Here is a 12,225-nt window from a genome sequence, read left to right on the forward strand (position 1 = left end):
CTAGAGTCAAATAAGGCCCTGCCCCGGGGGTCACATTGTTTATAAAGACTTATATAGGGACAAACTTTGAAAATATTCTTGTCCAAAACCACAGGACCTAGGTCTTTAATATTTGGTATGTAGCATCACCTAATAGTCCTCTACCAAGTTCGTTCAAATTATCCCCCTAGGTCAAATATGGCCCTGCCCCGGGGTCACATTTTCTATAAAGACTTATATAGGGAGAAACTGTGAAAATCTTCTTCCAAAACCACTTAGCCTAGGGCTTTAATATTTGGTATTTAGCATCATCTAGTAGTCTTCTATCAAGATTGTTCAAATTATCCCCCTGGGATCAAATATAGCCCCGCCTCAGGGGTCACATGGTTTAAGTAGATTTGTACAGGGAAAAATTTTTTTAAAAAAGATGTCTTAAACCATAGGGCCCAGAGCTTAGATATTTAGTATGTGTTTTGCTCTAGTGGTTCTCTTCAAAGATTGTTCAAATCATGACCGTGGGATCAATATAGGCTACGCCAAGGTGGTCCCTTGTTTTACATAGACTACTTGTTTTTTAAGCAGTGGAAAAGAAATTTAGACCACACACATAATGTTTGATACACATTTCAATATTCATCTAGAATTGTCTTAATCATGACCTAGTGACCTACTTTCTTGTTTTTGAAAGTACTGGATAGAAATTATTGACCACTATTTTAATATTCTTTGAATACTGATATTCAATACTACAGCTTTAACTATCTTAACCCTGAATATAACCTCTAACTTTACCATGACCTACTCACCTAGTTTTTGTTAGTGAAGCGTAAGGAAAGAAATTTGTTTAAGCATGCAACTAAACTCAGCTTAGGTGAGCGATATCGGGCCATCATGGAAAAGTTGTTCTGATTTTTTTAAGGTATGGATTGCTGTATGAATGATATTGAGAAGTTTTAATTGTGATTTGTATAAATAGAAATGTTGTGCTGCAAAATAAATAACTGCTTTTGCTACTATACTCTGTGTTTTAGTTTTGTTTGACCAAAATAGGACAATTCACGTTATATGGGAGAAGTAACGCAACAATATGTTGAAAGTTAAGAACTAACTATAAACTAGTAAAATGTGTTTCAAGAATTTAAAAGAAATTTGTCGTAGAACCAATGTTGCATTATCGAAATTAAAAATTAACTTTGTGATTGGATAAATCAAACAGTACAAACACCTTACCATATGCGGTACAATAACAATTCACTAAAATCAAAATCTAAACAAGAATAAATTTGGGATATGCTTTTAAACAGGGAGACTTTTAACATCAATAATGATGTTAAACCTTGATCAGTTTATTCATACATTTGTATAAAATTCAAATGGGTTATACACAAAAGTACATGATATGACGGAATATACAAACACAGATTTATACATAGATTGTTTCAATTATAATCTACGCTGTACAATAATAGCTGATTCCATTAACATCCGTGTAAATAATTCGAAATGACTTTTTCTTAAAACATTTCAAGCAAATCAAAAATAGATCAATGATTAAGACAATGTATGCTGACAATGATTTATGACATTGAAATTAGATACATTTTTAATACTTTAGATAATTATATTAACGGTAATTGGCATGGGGCAAATGTTACCTATACTTTTGAATACATAATTTTTACACATTTCACTACCATGAATTTTATATGCACGGATCACTTGCTAAGGTTGTATTGTTATGACTCAGGATTAACAAAAACGAAACTAAAGTGAACCCGTTGGAAATAGCAAACGTGGACAAACGGCGATTTTTATTGCAGTTAAATAGAATAAAGGTCTGAACAAACACCTTTCCAGAAAATACATACTTCAACTTTTATCCATATACTACTAGTTAAATATTTTTGTGAAAATTTACATAGCAACTATAGTCGCTAAGAGTATAAAGTAACATGTTTTTTTCTTAATTTAGAATTTTAGAACACTCATTCTACAAACAGAAATACAACTAATACAAAATTACAGGACATATGTTTTGCTAAATGTGATTAAGTTCACAACATAAATGCCGTACATTTTATTATTATTTTCAGAAAAGTTTCTACATAATTAAGAAAGCTATCCCGTGTTTCAAACGTTTTATGAAGATATCTAGGTACAAATATATACATGTAAGAATAAATATTGAAACAGAAATAACATCTAAAATGATAAGTTTAAACGACACAAAGAAAAATGGGCATTGTTCGCAGACAGTTGTTTCCTCTGTTAACAGAAGCAATATAAGAAGGTTAATTGTAAATATTAAAAGTATTTTATCAAATATTTAGTACCCATGGAACCCTTTTAGCTGACATTGTACATATTTTCTCTGTCTTTGTCATCTTTATTACATAAATGTTTGGCCTGTTCTGATTACAATGAAAGACCTATTTATATATGAAAGGATAGTCTTTGAAATATTTACATGTTGCAAGGATCTTTTGAACATTTGATGTTAAAAAGAAAACCGAGTTATGATACAATGATACATGTGTATGTGAGTAAAACATAAAATGGAAGCATTTTCAAGTGTACCGATTTTTCTTTAACTTCCATTGATAAAGTCAGCGCACTTGCCCCAGAATACATCTCGGTCTTCCTGTTGGCCGTTCTTAGGATATTCTAAGTATGTGTATGTCTTTACGAAGTCCATCATTTCAATTGTCATTTCCCCGGTGGGTATACCTTCTAGCATTATAACAAGTATAAGGCTTCGTTTTGTGTACATGGACTCGATTCGCGCTATATTCAACTCGTATTTACACCATTCACTTTGGAGAAAAGATTTTGAAAAGAATAAGAGGGTCCTTTTACTGCTATGTATCCCTTTAGATATATTATATGCAATAGATTCTCCTGGCTGAAATTCTCGTTCGTGTATACACAATCGAAATGATTTCTTTTGCTCGAGATATTCAATTGCATCAACTCTTGCAACTTCAAAGTCGTCGGAGGCATAGGAAATGAAAGCGTCAAAGTCAAAAAGTTGTTCGTAATCCTCTCCACGTTCCCTACCTTTTATCTGAATCTTTGACATATAATATATATAGCGTAACTTCCATCTGTACCTATAAACGAGTCCTCCTAAAATAGTAAAAGTAACGAACGCGAGAAGCAAGCTGCATGCAGCAATGAGAAATGAGTGTGAGGAACATGAGCGGTCAAGGTCATCGGTTATCTGTTTTAAGCTTGTTAAGTAAACAAAAGAATTATTGTTAAATCCACACATATAACGATCCAGTCCTACAAAACGTTTCCTTTCATTTTGTAACCATTTAAGAAAACTACGTGATTCACAGTTGCATGTAAGTTTATTGAGGTTTAAATCAACTGCAACTGCAGGAATTGCATCCAAATCGTCCATCGTCGACTTCGTAAGTACTCGAATGTTGTTGTTTGACAAGTTCAATAATCGAATATTCTGTAGATGCTTCAACGAAAATTCAAAGTTTTCTATATCATTTTTACTCAGGTCAATAATCTGAACTGCTTTTAAACCTACAAATGCATCCTTAGACAGGCATGATATTTTGTTATCACTTAAGCGCAAATCGATTAAAGATGGTAAAAATTTGAATCTTTCACTGATTTTACATCCCATTTTCCAAAGTGCATTTGACGTCATATTTAAATACTTCAACTTTTTATGAAATGTTGCATTTTCTTCCAGGAATTCAATAGTATATCCAGTTAAATCGAAATACTCTAGATTTGGAAGCCCTTCGAGAAATTCTCGTCTAAGTACCTTAGTATTTAGTTTATTGGAATTCCATGACAAATCTAAGTACTTGATCTTGCGCAGAAAGTTAAGCTCATACAAATCAACTCTATATACAGAATGAGTGTATATTAAACGATCTAATACTGATTCAATGGATCCCATTTTCATAGGCAGGTTCTTTCGTGAGTACATATTCATTTGACCTTTTCCGAGGCAGTAATTTTGTTTTCTTGCATCAAAAACTTGTAAATACCAGGCGAGATGCAGATACTGAGTCACGAACAAATACGACAAACAGTTATGATGTGCAGTTATGATTTTCAAAAATCTTGGAGGAAAAAACATTTCAGATTCTCTACCGATTAAACCATTATTTGATATATCTAAAGACTCTATTTTAGATTTAGACATCAGAAGAGGAGACAATGCTTCCTTAAGGGAAAACTTTGGATCCGATCCGTAGTTAACTCCTTGGACACTGCGATATTTAAACATTTTTAATTGACTTACAGTGACTGTGATGTTTCTGAGATGATCTGACAATTCAAAATCATCTATAAACCATCTAAAATCAGATAGCTTTGAAGTTGACTGTATTTTAAGACTTTCCATATATTTATTGTTATCAAATGTATTGTTAGAGAACGATACTATGCTGAAGGACAATGGTAAAATGACCTTAAGTTTCGGATATGAAAAGCTTATAGAGAGATTTTGTAGATATTGGACATTTCTGAAACAGGTTTTGTGAAATAACTTGTAAAAGCAGTAGCCTGTAACAATGATTTTGAGATATTTTGTTTTCCACTTGTCTGACGTTGAACTTAAGATTCCTTTAAAATGGCTAGAGTCTATTTCAAGATTAAGTACAGATGTTAAAAAACGAAGAGGTGCGTTTTCCTTCACTGATATTCTTTCAGGACAAAGACAGTAGTGCAAACCAAGACTTATGTTTTCCTGCAGCGTTATAGCAAACACTGTCAACATGGGGAGGCAAGAAAGCATTTTATCAACTTTGTAAATATCTAATTTGTAGAGCTTTGAGCGACGAATATACAACTTGGATAAGTTTGACAGTCCACTAAAGGCATTCAAGTCTATATATACCAGTGGGTTGTCCGATAAGTCGAGATAATATAACTTGTAGAGACGGATGAATTGGTTTTCAGGTATTTTTTCTATCTTATTCCCTGATAAATCAACAACAAAGCTTGCTTTAGGCAAATCTGGTATATGATCAACCCCTGCACCCGAGCAGTTAATATACCTTTCGTCTTGAACAACATATTGAGAACAGTTTTCATGAATACTAAGATGAGTCGTATTCTGTGATTTGTATGTCGCTAAATATACGACGTCTTCTAAATAACTTTGGTCGAACAGTTTACTGTATGGAATAAAGTCCGGATAGCTTTGGCTTATCTGTGGGACAGCAATCAGTGCGAAGAGGATAATGTTAATTTGGAAATGCATTCTGATGATTGCCGTTTTCCTTTATTTCCTGCAATATCAAATAAAACAAAAATTACGGATAGGTGAAATAGCATTTTATGTTTTCATCAATAAAAGGAGACCTGCCAAAGAATCGCGCGTACATGTATTACATATTAAACAGTAATAGCTTTACGCTTTATCCTGGTGGATCCGTGGGTAAAAACTGACAAAAACAAAAGCAATGAATACTGTAATTGAATGCTAATTTTAGTCTTAATGTGTTAATATATAAAGGTAGTATTACGGAAATAAGTTATGCCTTTGTTATTCGATCTTGCACTTGTAAGTAGAAACAAACCTTCAGCATAAAACCATTGAAGGATATGTCAAATAGAAATTGGTTGTTGTACTGTAAACTTTTCGCATCTTCTATCGTCTAGGGATCAGACAACTCATATTATGGCGATTTTCAACAAATCTCTCTTAACCGTAAACGTGTTCACAAAGTCTTCGTTTGCATATTACCAGGTCTTGTACATCTGAATTAAACAGATCGAACGCATATAAACATTGGAGCGATATATCAATTCATTCAATACACATAAAATCATTTTCATTTCAATATCAACTCTTGCATTAACTGTCCAATACATTTTTATAAGTGGTTTTGTATAGTAGATCTATTTTTGTTTTACTTGATTTTTCTCTTAATGAGATATATTGAAAACGTTTTAACAAATACTTTCACTGAAATCTGATATCTAATGTCTTTTCAACAAGTCTGGTGGGCTTGGGGGCTAGCTTAAGCTGCATTCACTTTTCAATTTCAATATCTACATTTTGTATAAAACAAATTTCTTGCTGTATTTTACGTAGAATATAAGTATAGATGTGTACGTGTATATAATGGCTTCCATGACCGCGAAATTTAGGAATTTGGGGTCCCATCCTTCTTTGGAATCACTGTAGCGTAACGTATGGTTTAAAAACAAACATTCGGAAATGTATTTTTCGTATGAAATACCAGTAGTGTATCTATCATTTCCTGTGATGTTTATACATTTTATTCTAGTGTAAACGATATGTGTGAAGATTTAATTCAGTGATTAAGTAGATATAAATTTATTAAGTACTATCTTCAAAAAATATCTTTCTAACGTCGTCCAAGACTTAAGATATACTAATTTAAAAGTGTAACACATATTAACATATTTCAATACCGGATTGCACACCTGATTTGTCAAAGATCTGCGGTAGGTGAGGGGGAAACTACGTTGTGATAAGTCTTAAAGTAAAGATAGATTTTGATGACACTTGAGTATGTAGAAAATAAATAAATAGTTACATGCATGAACGCATAAAATGTAATTCACTACCAGTCATAAGCTGAAGTTAGAACAACAAGTGTACTTACATAATTAAAAGGCAATGCAATGTTATCTTTGTCCCTTTGCAAAAAAGACAACAAAAACTACCAAGTAAATACTCGCTTGTTGCAAAAATGTCCATGCATTTCTCGTAAAACTGTTTAAAAGTAAAACACTAGTACATGTAAACTAAACAACTAAATAAACTAATTAGCCTGTTCAGTTAAAAGCTAGTTCATGTATGTGCGTTGTGTAATAGCGATATCACGTCACGGATGTAAAAATATGATAAAAAATGATGAGTAGGCCTCTCAAACAAGTATCCAATAGTGTGGGAACTACTTAAAGCTCGACACTTTGGACATCATAAAGCTAATGCGAAAAACAATTATTCTCTTAAACAGTAAAAGTTATGAAAGTAATGGGAAGTACCGAAATTGAAACATCTATAAATTTCATGACAATGCATCATAATTGAAATATAATTAGCTTGAACATGAAATAGGTTTAAGTATCTTTTAACCAACAAGTGCTGAATGTTCGAGCTGAGTTATTAGTTTTAGTGTGTACTCCATCAATGTCATTAAACGACACTTTGCTCACGTAAACATAAAGCTCTGTAATATCAAGTCACTTCTCCGAGGATAAAACACAATAGTTTGCTGATAGAATGTGTTCTTATGAAAAGTCATAGCTGACAGGCTTTTATGTTGTAATTATAAAGCCCAAAAAAACCCCTAAGAATTGTATAATGTATTTCAATGGACACTAAAACCAACAAACTTTTCCGGAACTTTGCCTTTATAGTGATGGAAAAATGGATCCGTTTCAACTCGTACGGAGCGCAATATACAGACAGCTAGGCAGATAGATTTTAGTAACAAATACTGCGTCAATTGGGATCCAGACGGCCTCACCAGCATATGAGTCCTTCTGGCACTAAACTGATGCATGGCTTATAAAATGATCATAATTTCTTAATTATGTGGCAACCACATTATTCTTCTTCTTGTTACTTCACATTTTCAGAGATTTTCTTAGACATCACTATTTGTATAAATATCAAAATATTAAATTTAAAGCATTATAGAACGTAAAACAACATATAAAAACCAATTACATCATGCACATAAAAAACATAACATGTACAGAAACAACAAGGACCATGACATGTACACCATTGATAAGGACATGACATGTACATCAACAATAAGGACCATTTTGGTTATATTGACCTCACATAGAGAGTTAGTAAATGATTATATTATTGAGCTAAGAATGCCATATGAATGACAGTACATCACAAAAAGGAATCGCAAATGTTTTGAGAAGATTGAATATAATATCAGTACCAAATATTATCAAATGTGGATCCAAAAGTTTACAAAACTAAGTTTATATCAAATTTCAGTAGGCAGTTTACATATCACGAAGTTTACTTTACATGAACTCATTGACTTAATTACTTAATTTTAGTAATATTAGCACTTCAAAACCATGACATATAAATGAACACTCTAACGCATGTTAAGAAAACAATTAAAACTTACATACCTTACCGGAAGTAAGTTGTTAAAAGCAAAAAAGAAGTTACAATAAAGTAAAATAATTTCATATCATATAATATGACATTTTATGACAGTCTTAAATATTATGAATATGTTAATCTGTGGTGGTCACATTTTCAAGAGTATACAGCCTAGTATGTAGCAGAAGGGTTTGGATCTAATTTTCTTTTCACTTTTGGAACAGTAAAGCACAAACATTCATTCGCATTTATTAGATTTACGCACGTTTTAAGGTTAGGATTAGGTTTAACCTAGGTTTTTAGTTTACATTTGAACTGCGTGTGAGAGAATTAATGCCTTCCAATAGCAAATTCGCCCTTACAACTAAGCCTTCTGTTCAATTATGTGCGTTGTAAGCATTTTTTTCAAATGTTCAATAATCTGGAGTTTATTAGTTTGTCAGCTGGTAACCATTAAAAGATAACCAATATTCAAATATGATGGCACAGAATCTATGATTACAATACGTTTTTGGTATGTTTATGCAATGCGGTTTTCATTTTAATGATAAAGAAACTTTAACGTAGTATTGCCGTCATTTTAAATAACTGAACATGCATTATCATTTAACTTCTGAGGCAGTATCGTACCGTATGCAATCAATTTACAGTAGCGGTTCATGTGAAGAAGTCGTTTAAAGATATTTATATTTTTTAGCCGAATGTCCCCATTTGATTATGCAAACCAAATTTTATGAAGATCGATCGAGTTCAGTTTATGAGAGGAAGTTGTTTAAATGTTTAGGAAGGAAGAAGTCTTTTATGTAAATTGTGGACGATAGGCAATGGACGATGGAATATCCACCTACACTAATAGGCCACCCAGAATGTTCGGGTCAGGTGGACAAAACATGGACAATGCACCATTTTTTCTGATTTCTTTGATGAATAATCGCTACTTTGTAAGTAACTGCTTGTAGAAATGTTAATGGTTGTTTCGTACGTTAATCTAGTTTGGTCTTTTATACAAATTACTATTCAAGTTTAACACACACAGTGTATACAGGTACACAGAAAACTTAAACTGATTTCTGCTAAAACATCACCCGATGAATATGCTTACACTGTGTGTAGCATATATATGCATATACGCCAATGATCTCGCTCCATTACCTTTTTATGGGCCCAGAAGTACAAATAAAGAATAAACGCAGCTTTGAACAATTTCGGAGTATTACTAAACTGGCTCCCGTCCGTATGTTTGTTCTTATTTACATATATATATAAGTTTATTCATTAAGAAAAAGTAGCTCCAGCAGGCTGTTTTACATTGACATTTGTTATTGCCCCTGGCTCCGAACATAGGAACTGGTGAAAGTTGGCTTATAGTGTCTTACAAATTTGTGAGACAAATTCCCATTATTTTCTTTTAGTGATAATCAGCTGCTATCACTGTGACATGTTATCTAAGGGTTTCATGTGCTTGCCATCATTTAATGAGCCGAAGCTAATTTACCGATTAATGGCCTTCCCTCAGCTTGTATTGGCTTATCAGACAACAGGAATGTGCTTTCATACAAAAGGGATACATATTTGACAGAGGATATGTGATTGTTTTTTTCAAGAATTAGATCATTATAAACTACACTTTTAATGGAGAAATGGGCGAAGCTATACTTAAAAGTCTAAAAAGTTAAAATATGAACAAATAAGACCAAACCAAGAGCATGTTGTAAAAGGATGATATTTAAAAGGAAATCTAAACTTTTGAAATTGCCCCATTTGCATTTGATTTTTTCTATAATGACAACACACAATGTACCATTATTGTTGTGTCACCTCTTGGCTCTTATGAAAAGCCAATCAACAACTAAAAAAGAGGGGTAAAGGCAATGTATTTACAGGATATATACAAAGGAAACAATGAAGTGAAATACAATAAAACAGTTACAGTAAACCTCGCTTATAAGGAACAGCTTGGGACCTCTAAAAATTGTTCCTTATAACCGAGGTTCCTTATATCCGTATAGCGAACTAGTTCCTTGTAACCGAGGTTTGTATAACGAACACAATTTGTATAGCGAACACTATTTGACTAACGTTTGAAAAGGGCTCACTCTCACACTTCGGACCGACCATGAATCTTTATGTGAGAAAGTTGCAAGTCTAGTACAGGTCCTTTCCTGGAGAGATGGTAAGGTCTGCATGTATGTGGCTGAGATACTGTTGAAAAATGGCGTTAAACCCTAAGCCAAAATGTACGTCGGTAAGAATGACCGTAATTTGTGTTTACTTTTTGTCGGTTATTTCTATCTTCTTTTTAGAGAGCGCTTCATTATGACTATAAGATATGTTGCAGTTACTCCCCTTACCTTGCTCGACTGCATGTTATGTGAATAGGCATCAATACTAATATAAAATAAATGTTCAAATTTTTATTACAAAAATGTTAAATTAGACTACCCATTAAGATTAAAAGTAGGGTGTTTTGACATACAGTGTATTGCGACTAGACAACGGTGCCATACATACGGATTAAAGTGTAAATTATACCTATAGTTTCCTACTGTCCATTTTAGCACCTGCTTTATTTTTTACAATTGGAAATTTGGTAAACTGGACTGTTTGCCATTGTTAATCACGCGTAATTAGCACATTTGTTTAGGATAGTATGACCGTGACTGTGACTGATTTCCGTTCACTATTGTTAACATGAAATACCCTAATACATGTAGCTCTAGTACATAATTTTGAGTAAATATAAGTCTACTATCTTCTAGTATTTACTAAATGTTAATGAAGCTATTATATATTTTCTTTTAATCGTATCCATGAATATCATAGAAATGAAATAATTTGTGTTTATTCATGTCCATGAAAGCGCGTAAAAGTGCTGGCGTTACTCTGATGTCATCAGCGATTCTGCTGTTTATTTCCGGTTTTCACTTAATTTTATTTTTTATGTCTGTTCGCTATAACCGAGGTGTTTTCTATTGAATTTTATACTTTGGGACTGGAAAAAGTGTTCCTTATAACCGAGTGTTCCTTATAACCGAGTTCCCTATAACCGAGGATTTTTACATTGAATAAAGAAGGAATTAGATCGGGGAATTGAAAACTGTTCCTTATAACCGAGTGCTCCTTATATCCGAGTTCCTTATAAGTGAGGTTTACTGTACATGAAGGCAAAGCCATATAGTTTTTGCTAGTCCAGAGTCGTTGCTTGGTGAACACAGATCTTTGCTAATTAATCTGTCAAAGAACATGGCCCTGAATCCCTATCTTCGTGGATGAAGCACACTTCATAAAGAAGTTTGAATGAAATTATTTATATCATTTTGTCATGATTTTTCAAGGCAAAAGTTAGCTAAATTAAATAAATAATGGAAAAAGGATAGTCAACAAGAAACATCAAAGATCATTTTAATTGTACACTGTAGTAACTAGTACAATATGAAATGACAGCAGTAAATTAAAACAATTTAATGATTTAAGCAAATGGGTCTTACATGTAAACAGAGTATAATAATGATAAATATCTTGTTAAATACTTATGCTAAAAGCCTACATGATGATACAAATCAATACCCCTATAATAATTTTACTGGATTTGTTTTCAACAATCCAATTACAGTGTACTGTGAAAATACAGGCTATAGCCCGAGAAATGTTTTGAAGGCATGAGAAAATATAATATCTGATGATTTGATGATTTGTTTTATTTGCAAAAGTCTCATTACTGATATACCTGCAAAAGTGTTGTGATAAGGTATAATACCATCATTCTGTTTGTGATGTACAGTCAAAAATAGAATATTAGTTTTCACATGGACAAATAATAAATTCTTCTTAGAGATTAATTGATCAATCACATTCTCATAATACACACAAAAAACTAACATTTATTGCTATTACTCACTTATAAACTTAAAATTCATATAAAGACAGTTTTGTGTAACCCGATCCTGGTTCCACTAAAAGACACCAAACGATCGCCAAATTTCTCATATTTTCTGCTTTATGTAAGCATATTTAGTGTAGTTCAACTGGTTACAAAAGGCATCCATAAGCATAATACAGGTTTTGTTCTCCACTCAAATGAAAAAAAAAAATCTCTATCAAAAGAAAAGCAGAAAAATGCGATTTCTGAAAATTTGCAAGAAATAAATTCCAAG

General features: G+C 32.6%; 1 protein-coding gene across 2 annotated transcripts; it reads right to left on the reverse strand.

The window, feature by feature from the left end:
- Positions 1 to 840: 840 nt before the first annotated feature.
- On the reverse strand, positions 841 to 6,790 carry LOC128547278 (toll-like receptor 4). Of its 2 annotated transcripts, XM_053519502.1 has the most exons (3): positions 6,591 to 6,790; positions 5,496 to 5,715; positions 841 to 5,243 (listed from the first exon to the last, which is right to left on the reverse strand). In XM_053519502.1, exon 3 carries the CDS (start codon positions 5,213 to 5,215, stop codon positions 2,567 to 2,569), a length of 2,649 nt encoding a protein of 882 aa, XP_053375477.1. In that variant the 5' UTR covers positions 5,216 to 5,243; positions 5,496 to 5,715; positions 6,591 to 6,790; the 3' UTR covers positions 841 to 2,566. The 2 variants fall into 2 exon arrangements, with proteins under 2 accessions (XP_053375477.1, XP_053375478.1); XM_053519503.1 differs by lacking the exon at positions 5,496 to 5,715.
- Between the last annotated feature and the right edge of the window lie 5,435 nt (positions 6,791 to 12,225).

The sequence above is a fragment of the Mercenaria mercenaria genome, chromosome 12 (genome assembly GCF_021730395.1).
Source record: "Mercenaria mercenaria strain notata chromosome 12, MADL_Memer_1, whole genome shotgun sequence".
NCBI classification, from domain to species: domain Eukaryota; kingdom Metazoa; phylum Mollusca; class Bivalvia; order Venerida; family Veneridae; genus Mercenaria; species Mercenaria mercenaria.